This window comes from Lathyrus oleraceus, chromosome 2 (genome assembly GCF_024323335.1).
Source record: "Lathyrus oleraceus cultivar Zhongwan6 chromosome 2, CAAS_Psat_ZW6_1.0, whole genome shotgun sequence".
Taxonomy (NCBI): Eukaryota; Viridiplantae; Streptophyta; class Magnoliopsida; order Fabales; family Fabaceae; genus Lathyrus; species Lathyrus oleraceus.
The window spans coordinates 420,989,985-421,006,984 of NC_066580.1; the positions used below are offsets into that span (position 1 = coordinate 420,989,985).

At 32.7% G+C, this 17,000-nt stretch overlaps 1 protein-coding gene and 1 long non-coding RNA gene across 2 annotated transcripts; both read right to left on the minus strand.

Moving 5' to 3' along the window:
• Positions 1-3,092: 3,092 nt before the first annotated feature.
• On the minus strand, positions 3,093-4,753 carry LOC127119885 (coniferyl alcohol acyltransferase). The gene has a single exon (XM_051050245.1). It carries the CDS (start codon positions 4,721-4,723, stop codon positions 3,335-3,337), a length of 1,389 nt encoding a protein of 462 aa, XP_050906202.1. The 5' UTR covers positions 4,724-4,753; the 3' UTR covers positions 3,093-3,334.
• Positions 4,754-8,675: 3,922 nt separating this feature from the next.
• LOC127121493 (uncharacterized) lies at positions 8,676-9,746 on the minus strand. Its single transcript, XR_007803467.1, has 2 exons — positions 9,313-9,746; positions 8,676-9,202 (listed from the first exon to the last, which is right to left on the minus strand). It is a non-coding gene; the product is annotated as an uncharacterized LOC127121493 (long non-coding RNA).
• Between the last annotated feature and the right edge of the window lie 7,254 nt (positions 9,747-17,000).

Genomic DNA, 17,000 nt, shown 5'->3' on the forward strand with positions numbered 1-17,000 from the left:
TGACAAACACATAAAAGGTTAGGTCTCAGTGCACTTCAAAATAGTCAGATGAATTGACCGATCAACTTCTCAAGTCCATGACTCATACCTTGATGAATTGATGATTGAGGATACTAAAATAAGTTCAAATATGAATGAAATGATGAATTATAGAACTTCCCTTTATTGTATTTGATCATGGGCTGAGGTTGCTTCAAGAGCAAGGCATTGTGGTGCACAGATGAATTAGGGTTTCCTTGGGGCACAAACCTCAAACCCTTTGACTTGCTTTGATCAAAATGATGAATTGAGATGATAGGGAGGCATATTTGATGGATGAGAGCTTTGGGAACCATTATCATGCTTGCTATCATCTTCTCCTGACCTTATTATTGCACAAAGGATCTCCTTGAAGCTCTTGACCTGGTGATTGCTCAAGCTACAAACAAAAGATGTTAGTGACATATTTTGTGCTTTTGGTTAGTAAACAAAAAAAATGAGAAAAGCAATGATATACAATTCAAGCATGCCTGGTGATCTCAAACCACTCACAAGAAGTCCCACCCAAAGGTAAAGGGAACCAAGATGCTAGTGATCCTTGAGGCAATGCAAATGCAATGTTATGATGCCATGAGGGATCTTAGGGACAAAATTAGGGACTTACAAGAGGTTACTCATGAGTCAAGTTAGATGTCACTCATAATGCGCTACCTGCGGGACGTCGGACTCCTTCAAGATAAGGGGGGAGCAAAGAAGGTCCGGAAACAGGTTGCATAGTACACCCTCCTTGTCGGAAAAATTTATGATGGTAAAAGCCCCCCCCCAATGCTAAGATGTTTAGGGAGCATGAAATCGCCTTAGTCCTTACTAAGGTCCACCAAGGAGTCTGAGACAGTCATATCGGTGGTAGAGATCTTGCCCTCAAGCTACTAAGGGCGGGATATTATTGGCCCAACTTGCTAAAGGATATTGTGGCCTTTGTCAAAACGTTTGATCAATGTCAGAGACACTCCAACCACCATCAAACCCCAACTAAACTTTTTCATTCCATGACATCGCCCTAGCATATTTACCAGTGGGGTGGACATCCTAGGCTCCCCTGGCTCTAGGGAAACTAAAGTTTTTGATTGTAGATGTTGATTATTTCACAAAATGGATAGAAGCGGAAATTGTCGCCAAAATCACAACAGAGAGGGTTCGCTGGTTTTAGTGGCAGAAAGATAATGTGTAGATTCAGTTTTCCCAATGTCATCATCTCCGATAATGGAACCCAATTTACTAGTGCTACAGTCACTAACTTTTGCCATAAGTTGGGAGTTCAAACGAAGTTTGTCTCTGTTGTCCACCCACAAGCCAATGGGAAGGTGGAGTCAACAAACAAGGTGTTCCTAAAAGGACTAAAGAAAAAGCTCTACGATGCCAAGGGGTTATGGACTGAATTACTTCATGAAATATTATGGTCGTACCATACCACGCCCGACTCAACTACCAAAGAGGCTCCTTTCACCATGATATATGGGGTGGATTTATGCTTCCCATATAGATCGACACGTTCTCGTGACGACACTCCCGATTCAACTAGAAGGTGCATAATGAGGGATTAAAACGTGCCATAGATTTGGTCGATGAATTAAGAGACGTAGCCCACATCCAAGAATTTTCCGTACATCATAGAGTAGGTAGAAGATACAACTCTAAGCTGATGTCGAGGGAAATGCAAGAAGGCGATGTGGTACTGAGACAAGTAGTCTACCTGCCCAACAAGGAAAGTTATAACCTAAATGGGAAGGACAATATTGTATATTCTAGAAGATTCAAAACGGAGTGTACAAGCTTCAAGAGTTGGATGGACGACTCATACCCATAACATGTAATTCTATCTGTTTAAAGTATTATTATAGTGAATCTGTTGCGATTCGTGAGGAGGGCATATCACCCTCCTATCCCATGAAGAATCTCATGGATATTTATGAACATGGAGAACATTGTTAATTGCAATATCATGTACGTTGAACTTCTAAAGAGAGATCATTGTAAGATCCTTGTTGCCTTCCAGGCAATAAAATTATGGTAGACTTTCACGGTAAGATTCTTTCCGCCTCTCCAGGAAATACAGATACACTGGATTTCTGTAGGAAGATCCTTTCTGCCCTAAAAGGCAATATGACCATACATTCATCAGGGACAACCACATTTAAAGTTCCTCCCAAGAGACGCGAATGAAGTCAAGTCTAAGATACTTAACTTAAAGTCTTGTATGAGGGTTTGATAGAAGTCCTGCCTGAGAGGTCCAATGCCTTGTCTGAGGGACTTAGAGTCTCGTCACTCAGGCTCAACATATAATCTCGCCTGAGGGTCTGAGAGTCCTATCAAACATGCTTATCTAAACGACTGCCCGAGTAACTTGGATTTTCCTCAGGCGAGAGCCCACTAAAAGTCTCATCCAAGGGGCGCAACCGAAGTATGGGCTAAGATACTTTACTTAAAGTCTTGTCTGAGAGCTTCATAGAAGTCTCATTCGAGATATCCAACGCCTCGTCTGAGGGACTTAAAGTCTCCTTGGTATGACTCAACATATAATATCACCTAAGGGACCGAGAGTCCATCAAAAAAGCTTATCTAAATGACCATTTGAGTAACTTGGTATTTTCTCGGATGGGATTCCACTCAAAGTCTTTTCTAAAGGACACAACCGAAGTTTGGCATAAGAGACTTAATTTAAAGTCTTATCCGAGGGCTTGATGGAAATTATGTATGAAAGGTACAACGCCTCGCCTTAGGGATTTACAGTCTCGTCAGTCAGACTCGACATATAATCTCGCCTGAAGTACTAAGAGTCTCATCAAACATGCTTATTTAAACTTAATTTTTAATAGTTATTAAAAACTGAACGAAACACTCTCTATTTAAACATGCTTATAATAAGAAGCCAAAAGTTCAATCAATAAATACAAAATAGTAAATGCATTTGTCACACATGTATCATAAATTCAACCATAATATTATGCTTTCTATTTTTGTTTTTCTCTTAACAACTCCCTTCCCTAAAATATAAAGATAAGCAATTTAACTATTTAGAAAATATATAGAAGATATCTCCATCGAAATAAACATAAATACAATTTGAAGTATTCATACGTTCATATATCTCCATCGAAATAAACATAAATACAATTTTAAGTATTCACATATTCATCTTAATTATGCTTCGAATGAATGATATAGGTATTTTATCTGATATTTATACGATACTACCACATGTGATTATATTTATCACTTTTTATTTTCTTAAATTATTTATATTATCTACGCATGTGTGTCTAGTGTTCGGTAATCATACTTAATATACACTATACTAAAGTTGAAGATGAGAAGCATTCATGGGCTGAAAAATTGGATCATCCTTCAAAGCATCCACAAACTCAGGCCACAAGATAGCAGAAACAGTCCAAGAACCATCACCTTTACCACTTTGCCTTTGATTCATATAACCAACACCAACCCTTTCAATACAAGTATACACTGTCCCTAACAAAGGACTCCCAAATCCAAAATCAACTTCAGCAACAGGAAACCTTTGTCCCGAAGAAACCACCAACACAGGTCCATCATCTTGTCCTAACACCGCCTTCGCAAGCATCAAACCCGGCCTATGAAACTCAATCCAATCAATCAAATCCAAAAAATGTTCTTCATTACTAACCTTTGAAATTGCATCATGAACTATCTCACCAATGTATGATAATGAATTTTCCTTCAGTTCTTGAATTCTTGCTTCACCAAAAGCCAAAGACAAAACATTACCAATGTAATTCGACATTGAAATATTCTTAATGTTTTTGCTTCCACTCAATCTATCTCTTCCATCTACTAACCAACCCATCTTGCATTTCTTATGAAGTTTTTGATCAATTGTGTTTATCATTATCTTCCATACATAGGCCGAGAAGGCCTCAATCTTTGTTCTCTTAATTCCATTAACCGAACAAAGTCTCTGTAGGGTACTAATACTCGACGCGCTGATATGATAAAGACGTTTAAGCGAAATTTTATTATTCATTGACATGTTTTGAATCTCTTCCATGGTGCATTTGATGAAAATTTGATCCAGATTAGGTTGATATTTTGGAGGCGAACGCGCACGAAGGTTTCTGGTATGATTCGGTATGCATGATAATGGTTTACTTTGTGCTATTTCACACCATGATGAAATGAATTTACCAAAAGAAGTTGCATCACCTAATGCATGATCAAAAGTAAATGCTATTGAAATTCCACCACAAGTGAATTCTGTTACCTGAATTTGCAAAAGGAAATCTGGTTCAACCGAGACTATTTTTTCTGTAAGAGTTTCATTGAGGTTATAAAAATCTAGATTCTTTAGTGGAATATTTACTTTAGCTTCAATGAGTAATGAACCATTGTTATCACAAATGATTTCGGGTTCATTGGTTTTGTGATTTTGAACAATTTGGCCACAAAAGGGATAGTAATGAATGAGTGTTTGTGCTAGAGAGGTTTTAAGAGTGTCGATAAAAGATTCGAAGCTACCTAGTTTTGGTTTGTTGTAGAAATATAAGTATGTAACAGGAAATCGACCCGAAAGTAGATCGAGATTTGAAAGAGTTATTACTGAAAATGGCTTTGGTGAGGGATTGAGAGCTTTTACAACACTTTTCCTAATGAAATTTACTTCAAATTTTGAATATTTTGCGGCAGCAGTTTCCTTGAGAATATGTGACATTTTTCAGATAGTGTTTGTGTTTGTCTTGAGGCTTATGTTTAAAATGCTCCTTAGCATATGGTTATATATAGTGTGATTCTAGAGCATGATGATGAACATTGACATCATTGGTTGAGATTTTTTTATTTTTTACACTTTATGAATGAATAGTAGTGATCACTGATTAATATATAATGATGTCATGTCTCATGATTGAATGATGATCTCATGAGAGCACTCATTTGTTGGAAAGTTGGTGCTTATTTCCACTCATTTTCTTCCAACGGTTCAAATCATAATATACATGAAAACTAAATCAATATTGGTCCAATTTGGCAGGCAAATGGAATTTTGGAATCCAAATAATCAATGTTAAGTATAAACTAGTGTAAGAAACTTATGCATGTTTTCCTCTTTCTTTTACATGTTTTTGAAGTTGTAATATATTTGCAACACATTGTAGCACTTTCTGGTTTAGTAATATTCACTCTATCATCGAGTGGAGTTTACATAAGTCTTTCTGACTTTAGAAATAGGCTCCACTACATTGGTGATGAAAACTTCTCAATATGTCATTGCCACTCATCTCATAAGTGCTCTCAAAGAACATTTAATTATGTAGTTTTTAGGACAGACGAAAAGAATATAATTTTGTTAACAGATTGGCCCAACTTCTCTTGAATTAGTCTAAAGCAAAATTTTGTGATGTCATTGGTGAGAAAGTGACACTTATATAATTTACTTGATGTGGTGAAATACTGTAAGTAGGTTATTTCAACAACCTGACTTACTTAATACTAGGTTAAGTCAATTAAGTCATTAGCTTCATTTTTGAAGATTTAGTTTATGGATGAAATTTTTTCGGGTAGGTCATAGACTCAATAATAGAGAGAGCAAATTATTAATCCAAAGTCATAAGGTATTGAAGGCACAACGCACGCGCTACCTCAAGACCCGTACTTAATCCATACTGACGGTTTATTCACATTTGGATATCATCCAACAATACCCGCATACCACGCCGGAAAGCGAGAGAATCTCTAACCGTTCTACATATATATGGGATCTCACGCAAGACCGAGGTATGTCTTAATCATAATTTAGTGTAACACTATTTTTGACCCAATGACTGACTTGCGTGTTGAAGTGTTAATCTTGCAGATCCATCCCTCTTCATCAGAAGCTTACTTCACCGTACAAAGACTTCATTTCCCCATCTTAATACACATTTTTGATTCTCCACGGAACAATGGTACGGTATGTGGAAATCAAATTTTGATTCCTACAATCCACGGTCAAATCTCTCGGACTTAAAAATCATGAACTACTACAGGGAACTTACTTGAAGAAGAAGATGACGACTAATTAAATGTTGAAAACACAATGGATTTCCCAGCCTCAATATCCTTCCCCTTTCTATCCATTGATTCAAAAGATGGTCGTTCGTCCATTGAGAAAGAGCCTCCATTGCAAAACTCCCCCAACTCGTCGGTGGAAAATGAAAGGCAGAAAGATGATAGAACTACCTTAGGGTTTCAAGTTACGAGAAAGTAAATGAAACTCCTAATTTGACTTTTTCGCTGGGAGTAACAGCTCCAATAGAGAATCATTAAGTATAATGAATCCTCATTGATGATGGGAGCTCATGCGATCTGCTACACATTAGAATTTTTAGAAGATTAGAGTTACGCAATCGAGATTTGAAGTCATATGAAGGTGGGAGTCTGTTAGCAATCAATGAGTCCTACACCCTTCCATGTGGAATGATCAAGCTTCCAGTCTCTTTTGAGGAAAGGAAGGACGAAAGGTCTGTGAATGTGTGTTTCCTCGTTATCCCTGTGAAAAAGTTTACAACAACTTCCGCGGGAGGGGAGGTCGTTCATTGCAACATTGTATGTCATGGCCTCCCCGATCCATTTGAAGATGCAATATCATAATAATGTAGGTAAGTCGGTTGTTATTTCCGCCTATCTATGCCGAGCCTGAAATTACCCCTACGTACTAAGGATTTATGTTTTGTTGCTTGTCATTTATCTTTTTGTTTTGTTTCTAAAGTTGTTGAATCTCCTCACATGATTGTGTATCTTAGGGTTGAGTTCTCAATCCTTTTTTACACATACATAAATACTACTTTTTGATTATAGTCTAAGCAATATGTTTCTAGTCAACTTATCTAAGTTTTGAACTAAGAACCACATGGAATAACGATTCAATTCATGAAAAGTTTGGATTATGAAAAATACTTCAGGTTTTGCAAAAATTAAGGTTCTAAAAGTTTGATTCAAATTACAAGATTACATATTTTGAATCAGGGTAACATAATGGTCATAAATTGCTTATGTGTTTTCATGATTCAAATCACAAATATCCTAACTTGAATCAATCACATTTATGAAAAGCAATATTTTCTTATGCCAATTTGATTTGAATCACATGATGTTTGACTCAAATCACTCACAACTAGTAGTTTTTGGATTTTTGTTCTATGAATGTAATGCAAACTAAAGGACTCGAATCACAAAAAACATGACTCAAATCACAGAGTTAATTTTTATTGGTTCTTGGTCTCTTGACTTGTCTCGTACTCTTTGCTTATAACTCAAATTAAACAACAATTTTATCTCATTGTTGTGCTAGATCTCCAACCCATATATTAAATTTTTTTCTCAAAACCCGTTCACAATGTTGAAAAACATACACATCCACTTTTAATTTTGAATTCATAATGCATTTATCATCTCAATTTTCAAAAGAGTTTTGAATCTTGTTTTGAGTTTCGCAAATAAAATATTTTCATCTTCAACCTCTTGCATCATCCATTTTTGTTTGGATCTTTCACTTATCTTAGGGTGTGAGATCTCTGAGGAGGATTGCTATTGTGATAAATATTTTTTTAAAGATTTCTTAAGGATTTCAAGTGTTTTAAACTGTGTGTGTGGTTGTGGTCGGGGTCGACATATCCAGCGGAAAAGAAGGAGGTTTATGTCTTCATAAATAGTTTGATAGAGTTGTGTGGAAGCCTAAAGATAATTTTAATTTTTCTCATCTTAAGATAGGAAAGTACTCAGTATACCAATAGAATTGAGTAAAGATCACTGCATAATGGATACTTAGAGTATCATTCTGGGAGCTAGTAGACTTAAGTCGATTTCGAGTAAATTTTTTGCAAGAGTCACTACAACAAAAATGAGTTTAGGCAACAACAAAAATTCGCAGCCTAAACTTAAAAAACCGTTGCCTAACATTTACAGGGACGGTTTTTCAGACGTGGAATATACGGTCGTTGCCTATTCTAATAAGGCACGGTTTTTGCACTTTAGCCCACACAAATACCAACCGTTGCCTAAACTCCGTGAACAGACCACGGTTTACCTTGTAACTTTAGACTACGGTTTAGTTTAAGCTACAGGTCCATAACCGCTGCCTATGACTTACTTATGCTTTTAAGGTTTAGGCTTAAACTACGGTTTATTTTGAGCAACAATTGAGAAACCGTAGCTAGAGAACTGATTTTAAAAAAATTTGAGCCATATTTTTATTTTTTTTATTATCCTCTTTATGGATCTATTTCCGCGTATGAAGGGATAATTTAGAGAAAAAGTCAAAATAATTTGAATCACATATCACATGGTTAGTAAAACCATTAAAACCTAACCTGTGTTTGATATATCATAAAATACTAATAATTTTCTTCATAATTCAAAAATATATTTTCAACCCTATTCATATATCTAAACATTGAAGCCAAACTCCACCATTCATATGTGTTTGATCATGTCTATGTTCAAAAAATTAGTTTGCAAAATCATATCAGAGAGTTCCATCACTATCTCTTTGAATAATCAACTTACCACTTACCAATCACTCATTAAATCTCTTTTAATAATCAAATAACAATCTCTTAAACAATTCACAAAGTTTGGAATTGAATTGACAACAAAACTAGAAAGAGCATATATAATAAATTCCATCATTGAAAGCTCCAAACAAAACTAGTTATTATAAGATAAAAAAGGCACTCTACATTCATTCAATTAAATTACACAACTAAAAAGAATAGGTAAAATTAACTCAAAAATTAAGAAGATAAAAGACACTCTTTCACACAAAAAGAATTACAAGATTAACACACATTCAAAAGCTGAAAACTTATAATCATCACACTGAAGCAAATTTAAACCTCATCCCTTGAGAATCTAAAATTCATGGTCCAATCCAAGATAAAAATATATTCAAATAGAGTAACAAAGAGTAAACAGGGACAAGATGCAGAATACAGAAAAAAAATCTATATCCTTACAGAAAATTTGTCACACTCATGAAGACGAATGTACTTAATAGGTGGTTTGTGTTCCTAAGGAGATTCATCTCTCCCATTTTTCCCAAAAGTCTAATTTCAAACAATGCACTGAAACATTATCAACTGGTCTAATTTCCCAAAAGACCTTATTCAAATAGACCAGTTGCGCCTCATGTGTTCCTGGGGAGATTCATCTGTTCCTGAGCAGTTTACAAAAAGGCTAATTTCAAATAATGCACTGAAACATAATCAAACCATTATAAAATTGTACAAATTCATAAATAAATAAATAAACAAATATCAGATTTACCTAAAGCAGCTCAGACGTTTTCAAGAGCTTCTTCTGAAATGGATCCCTCAATAGACGAGAAAGCCTCATCCATCAGTCTCATCATTTCCACTAGTGAGATTAGATAAACCAAGCAATAACCCACCCTTGAGATTAGATAAACAAATCTATACAAGAGTACACTATAAATAATCAAAATGGCAGAGAACCTAATCAAAACGGTGGCGTAAGGTAGAGAACAGAGTCGAACAGAATCAAAACGGATGCGGATGAAAAACGGCGAAAGAAATCAAATCGGATACAAACAGAGAATGAAATCGATGAGGGAGCGTACAGTTAAGGCAAGTTGTAAAGTCTAAAAGGTAGACTAATTTTGATGGAACGTGAAAAGTCGATTAATTTGGTAAAGTTGTATTTTTCTTTTTCAACATTGAACCTTACTTGTTTACCAAAGTAAAAACTAAAGAAACAATACAGACGTTTTAGTATAAGACACCCCTTTATTATTATATATTTATATTTATATTTATATTTATTCGTAATTAAAAAATTATACTTGCTTAATAATTATACTTGTAACTTATACTGAGGAATAAAAAATAATATTAAAGAGAAGAATAAAAAATATATTATTACTATGAAAAATAATTTTTTAAATATTTTTTTTACTTTTTAATAAAATAACTTTACACATAAATCTATAAATATTAATTTTTAAAATTTTAATTGATATTCTGAATAAAAAGTTTTTATACGAATCAAACTAAGTCCCTTGCTTATTTATGATTAGTATTAGTATTCTTCTCCTTAGAAAATAAAATTATTTTTTTAAAATAGTGAAATCAGGTGTATAATTTTATTCCTTTTTTAATAATTAAAAAACCATCCATTTTAAATCGACACAATTCAGCATAGAAAATGAATAACAATTTTTGATAGATAGAAAATATATATTAATTAATTGATTAAGAAAAAGTGGGAAAATAATATAGATTAGTTGAGCAAATTTATTGGTAGCTTTTACAATAGTTTTATAATCAAAAAATATATTACACTTTTATTTATAAATATGTTTAAGGAAGAATATTATAGGATATCATAATTGATTTAATGAATTTCCTTTTTCATTTTTATTAAAGCCTAATAAATTATTAAATCTTATAAAATGCAGTGTTTTGATCATCAAGACAGGGGTTTAATTCCCAATATTGTACATTTGATTTTATAGCGAATAATTCAAATTTTTATTTAAAAAATCAAAAACTGTAGTCTCTAACAATAGGCCAATGCCTTTTAAATAAAACTGGCAACACTTTGAAATCATGGCAGAAAACAAATAAGCAACGGTTAATTTATGTCCACATTTCTAAAAGCGTAGCAAAAAATTTAAAAAGGACGGTTTTCAGCGTATTACTAGAAATTCGGCAACACAACTAAAACGCAGTTAGTATCCACTTTAGGCAACAATTTTTTAGCTGTTGTCTATTGTTCCGTTGCTTAAAGTCAAAAACGTTGTAGTGAGCTACGTGTTAGATAATATGTACAAGTCAATAAAGATTCAGATCGAAGATTTATATTTTCAATATTATTCAAATTGTGAGGGTACTAAACAACTATGTAATATTTGTCAAAATCATAGTGGAAGAATAATAAAATTTCATTGAAAAACCATTGGAGAGTGGATTAGGCATATTAAGGACAAATTGTTGAACCACTATACATCCGACATACCATCATCTCTCTCTCTCTCTCTCTATATATATATATATATATATATATGAATTGCATGATTAGTTTTATTGCTTTTTTAGAATCTCGTGTGATTAGGTTTATTGTATTGACAACGATTTTGTTCATAAGTCCAGGTTTTGTTAGAATTTGTTCAAATCATTCTTGTTGTTGATTAAACCTTGAAACAATAATTCTAGAAATCTAATTGTATCGAACTTACTCGTTTACACAACTCGTGTAAAATAATTGTTATTCAATATATTGTATTGATTTCTTTGGTTAGATTCTTCATATACCTTCAATTTTTTATATTGATTGAGTCTTGTGTGTATTCCGTCCAAAATCATATATTTTTTACGCACATTTTTCTGCCTTGTGTCATACCCTAAAATTTACCTTGCTTTTTGTAAAATTTATCTGGCCCATGGTCTTAGTTTCATCTACATGTTCATAATAATTTGGGACGTTAATTCATAATTGCATTGATCAAGTGACATCATTTGATTCAAAGGTCATTATTTAAGAAACAAGGCATTGGCTTATGACTTGCAAGTTTGAGTCATTTTGCATCTTGGACTTTGGCTAAGGGCGTAACACATTTTGGGTTGATTCATTCTTTATGGATCAAATCTCTATGAGGTCTCACCCTTGGTCAATGGTTTTTTGATTATGTTGGTTTACATCATGTCATTGAGGTGTAGGGGGCATTTTCATTTAAAATTCTTACTTAGTGATCACCATTGATCATTGTTTGATTTATGGCATAAAATTTTATTCAAATGGTCAAATGCAATTCAACTTTATTCAAGATCAAGTTCATATTCAAGAAGTCAAGATCATTCAATTTCAAATGTTCAAAGTTTGGATTTTGGAAGGAAAGTTCTAACTTGAAGAACAAGACACATGTTTCACATTCAAAAGACCAATTTCATTATCTATTTCATAAGAGGGACATTCAAATTGTCATTACAAATACAAGATCACAAGCCCATACAAAATTACACATTTTTTTGCCTACGATTGACTTTTGGTCAACTATTGACTTTTTGGTCAAGAAGTTGACCAAAGTCAACTGACCTAATCCTAAACCCTAATTTTTACATTTTCCTCATCCCATCTTCATGTATTCATTGGATAATAAGAGAGAAGATAAGAAAAAGGAAGAAAATGTCACATTCTACGAATGTGGAAAGTAAAGTCATTATTGTATAACATGTTAGAGTCTTAACAAGCGTAACAAAAATAAGGATAAAAACTCCTTCAAGACGAAGGGTAACTGTGCCATAGGTCATATGACTTATATTGCTTGTGAAGACGAAGATGATGTTGGACATGTGACTCCACACATAAGAGATGGTGAATTGTGGGTTTTAGAAAAATTATAGTTTGAAAACATTTCCTTATAATTATTAGAGTTTAAAAACATTATGATAATTTTTTTTATGAAATAGCAGTGGAAAGTAAATATGCGGAAAATAATGAGTTAAGGGTAAGAGAAACAACACAAGTAATTATAGAGGTTCAGTCGAAATGAAATGACCTAATCCTTTCCTAAGATTTAATCTTGAGAGTATCTAGTAATGCTTAAGAGCTTTTAGTAGGTTAAACTTGAAATTTTGTTCCACAGAGGATATATGTTGGGATAACTTGTCCAACATCTTAAACCAGAATGATTGAATAAGAAAACAGTTAAAAAAATAAAGAAGGAAGTAAAATAACATAAGAGATTGGTTATCTAATTCAGTGAAACCACAGCTACGCCTCGGGGGCACTTTACCCAAAAAAAAAATTGACTACTTTGAATTAGAAAAACTTAGTCTTACAAGAACCAAAAAAACCTTATGTTCTTCAAAGTCTCTTTCTAATCCTAGTGACTTTTTATTTAAGGACTCCCCCTAAATATGAGAACCTACTAACTTTCTTCTCAATCACACAACTCGTGATTGATGTTTACAATTTAATGAACAATATTGAATATCACAACTCAACTAATGCAAACCTTTTATGCCAAGTTACTGAAACATAGAGGTGCACAATAATAGATTCCACACTAATCCAGATATGATATTAGAGTGAAATACAAGTAACAAAGACTCAAACCCTAGCACAAAGAACCTAGTTCTTGCACACTAAAACTCTTAACAAACAATGAGAACTGAGTATCCTCATATATCAATGTCTTGTGGGCTTTTTCTCCTTGTGAACCTACGTTTAATTCATCCAGAAAATAGATGAATCAGATGGATATGATTTGTTTACATTTCATTCAAATTTAAATAACATTTAAATCTGATTTGAACATCTCCGGCTATCAAACAAATCAACTAAAAATTGTTAAAATAACTACATCAAATTCTGATTGAAAACCAATAAAAATAACATCAAAATTTTCTTCTAAAAGATCTGATTAGAAAATTTTGATGTTATTTTCTACGAATAACATCGAAATTTTCTTCTAAAACACAAAATTTTGATGTTATTTTTATTGATTGAAAAATCAATAAAAATAACATCAAAATTTTCTACAAAACCAATAATTATTATCTTGAGAAAATTAAGATGCTATAAAAATAAACATCCAAAATAACATCAAAATTTTCTTCTAAAACACAAAAACGCTAAAACTTTTATTCTTATTGTTTAACTCTCATACTCGTGGTTGTGACTACAATTGAACGCTAACTATGTGTATTTTTAGCTTCAGCAAATTTTGACCGACCAACATTAAAGGCTACCCTTGCAATTAACTCATGATGTAACTACATTAACTACATTGGATGATTTAACTTATACTTTTGAAGGCATGTATAATTTTATAAACTCTTGGATGAACATAAATTCTCTACTAAATTAAAATGTCAAATTTATTTCATCTAATAATGATGTAGATGTTCTAATGATTTGATTTGAGTCCACTTTAATTAACTCCATGACTATGTTTGTTTAAACGTTTCCAATGTGTTTGGGAGAGCCAAGATTCCATATTGCACCATTAGTGCTTGTGCTAGTGCGTATGGCGTCCAAGTTCAAACAATTATAAGGCAATGATCAAATACTTGCATTAGGCATTAACATCTTGTCAAGCTTTGTAATCAACAACTCCACTTTCTTTCTTAATTCAGACATTACTTTTAGTTTCATAGCACTATCAACGGTCCTTTTACTTCATTCAGCTCAACAACACAGAATCATTACTAACTAACAATGGCACATTCATTTTGCGAACTCTAGGTTTGTATATATAACTTCTTTTAAAATTTGATGGTTAAACCCTAAAGAAATTATGACAACCATGTAATGATAGTAAAATTTTATGATGATAACACATTTTTTATTATTTCCTAAAGTTTGTGTCAATAACTATTTATTTGATACCGTATATGTCATGAATTTTGATTAGATGACTATATAAAAAAATTATAGGCATAATCTTTAAACTCAAATAAATAAATAAATATTTATATGAAGAACTCTGATTGAATGATTACATAAAAAAATCATATACGTATTTTTTTTAAAGTCGGGTGCACAGGAAAAACCTAAACCCAACTAAAAAAATTATTAATAAAAACAATGTATGTGAAGAAAAACAAGAAAGGTAATATAAAAAAAAACCTTTTTTTTCCAGGTCGGTCAAAGGCCTAAGCAACCGATCCGTTGTGAAGTTCTAATCCAGAACTTTGTCAAGTAGGATAGATAGATACATGGAACTTCTTCGAGACATCAGATATTTGATCATAACCCCTCAAACGTCGTATGTCATTGGATGTGATCGAATGGCTCCCTGAGTAAACAAGGGTAGTTTCAACCACATGTCATGTATATACCCCATCTTGCGCTAACTACATGTATCGTCTTATTCTCACTCTCACATTACATATATGAAATTTCATTGACTTTGGAGTTAGAGTGCTAACCTCTCAAGTCTTTCATGTCTCGTCATATTAGAAAAGTTCATTCCTGCACCACACATATTTCATGTTCCACCTTGAAACAGTGATACCTCGAAACAACCTGACCTGATTCAAAGCATTATTGACGGAGACCCGCATTGTTGACCAAGTGATTCCAAATACAAGATGAAAGTGAATTGTATTGATTGAAAGTCGAAACCAAGTTATAAAAAATTTGTTCTTCGAAACAAATATTTTTATTTTGATAATCACGCAGAGATAAGACAACAAAAAATAAAGAAAGAAGATGGAGATGGAAAGAGATACACATAGAAAATAACATAAAAATAAATAAATAGATAAGGGATAGAGAGAATGCACTAGAGATTTATACAGGTTCGACCTAACCATTTGACCTACTCTTAACCCCAAGAATTTCCTTTTGAGAGTTCCACTAAAATCACACTTGAGCTTTTTACATGATTTTTCCACGAACCTTCAATAACAAACAGATAAAGCTTTTACACTAGCTGAGCTCAAGAACCAACCGACAAAGCTTTTACACGGACTTTGCTCAAGAATCTCCAAACAGAGCTTTTACATTGGTTAAACTCAAAGGCCTACAACCAGAGCTTTTACACAAGTCAAAGTCAAGAACCTACAACCAAACTTTTATCATGTTTATCTTGCAACCATTTAAGTCCTTTACAAAATAATTTCACTAGAGAATCACACTGTTTGATATGGAAAATTAAAGTACAACACCAATTACAACAAAACTCTCCCAAGGACTTTTCAGTCCCTTAGCACTATGACAATGCTCATGGAAATTCAATTTTTAGAACAAAAGAAAGTAGAAGAAGGATACAATGACATTTATTCGGAGTACTTAGCACTATTGCAATTCTCGTGAAAAGTCAATTTTTAGAACAAAAGTAAGTAGAAGAAGGATCCAATGACATCTATTCATATATTCAGAGTAAAATGAAATGAGGAGAAATCTACTTTATATAGGAAATATTTTGACTCAAAAAATAAAATGATCAATGGGCCAATTTATTAATTTAATCTATTAACCCTAGCTGGTAATCAATTAGAAGCTTTCAAAATACAACAATCATAATTAAAGAAAAAACTAAAATGGATATATTGTTTAATCGATTAAAAGTTTTTCTAACCAAATTAAGAAGTCTCTCACTTTGCTTTAATTGATTGGACCAAGACCTTAATCGATTAGGTAGTGTAAAAACTTCCCCAATTTATTAGAAATACTTCTTAATCAATTACGTACAAGACTTGATAAGTTTTGAAGAATTTTTATGAAATAAGAGAGAGTTTGAAAAACTTTTATGTGTACCTGATTGCATAAGTACTTCAAGACTTACTCTTTAACTTTTACAATTTAATTGATCGCTCTCAGACAATAAGCACAAGATTAGACGAGATTTCATACTTTCTCTCTTTTAGACTTCAAGATCATATTGCTTGGTTCATCAATTTGATTATAACTTTAATTGTATTCTTGGATTGTCTGATTAATAAGGCTTGAAATATACTCTTGACCATGTGCCATCATCAAAAGCTTTATTTGACCGTTGAAATAAACTCTCAGTGTACCATTCTCAATGAAAGGGAGATAGTAATCAATTGTTGGTATATAAGTAGAAATAAGAATTTTAAGTTAAATGAAAAAGTGAGTATTAATATTAGTATTATACAAATGAAACAATCTATATTAATGTCTTAAAATTTAGTTAAGAATGTGATGATCTCTCAAATTTCACTTATAGTTTAACACTGGTTTTGGAATCAAATTCTACTCGTTTAGATAAATTGACAAGCAAGAGTTGCTCATTTGATAAAAATAATAATGAGGTTCAACTTACTTTAAAAATTATTTTTTTATTATTTTTTTCTAAATCATAACCTTTAAATTAGATTTAATATAATAATTAATTTAAAAAAATATATTAATTTAATTATTAGATTAAATTCAATTTAAAGATTATGATTTGAAACTTACTCTTAAAGTAAGTTGAACTCCAATAAATCTCCCCCTTGACTCGGTAATTAGAGCTTTAGACT

What these genes read in the sequence shown, in the direction of transcription:
- LOC127119885 (XM_051050245.1), bottom strand. Translation starts at nt 4,723, where the DNA reads ATGTCACATATTCTCAAGGAAACTGCTGCCGCAAAATATTCAAAATTT.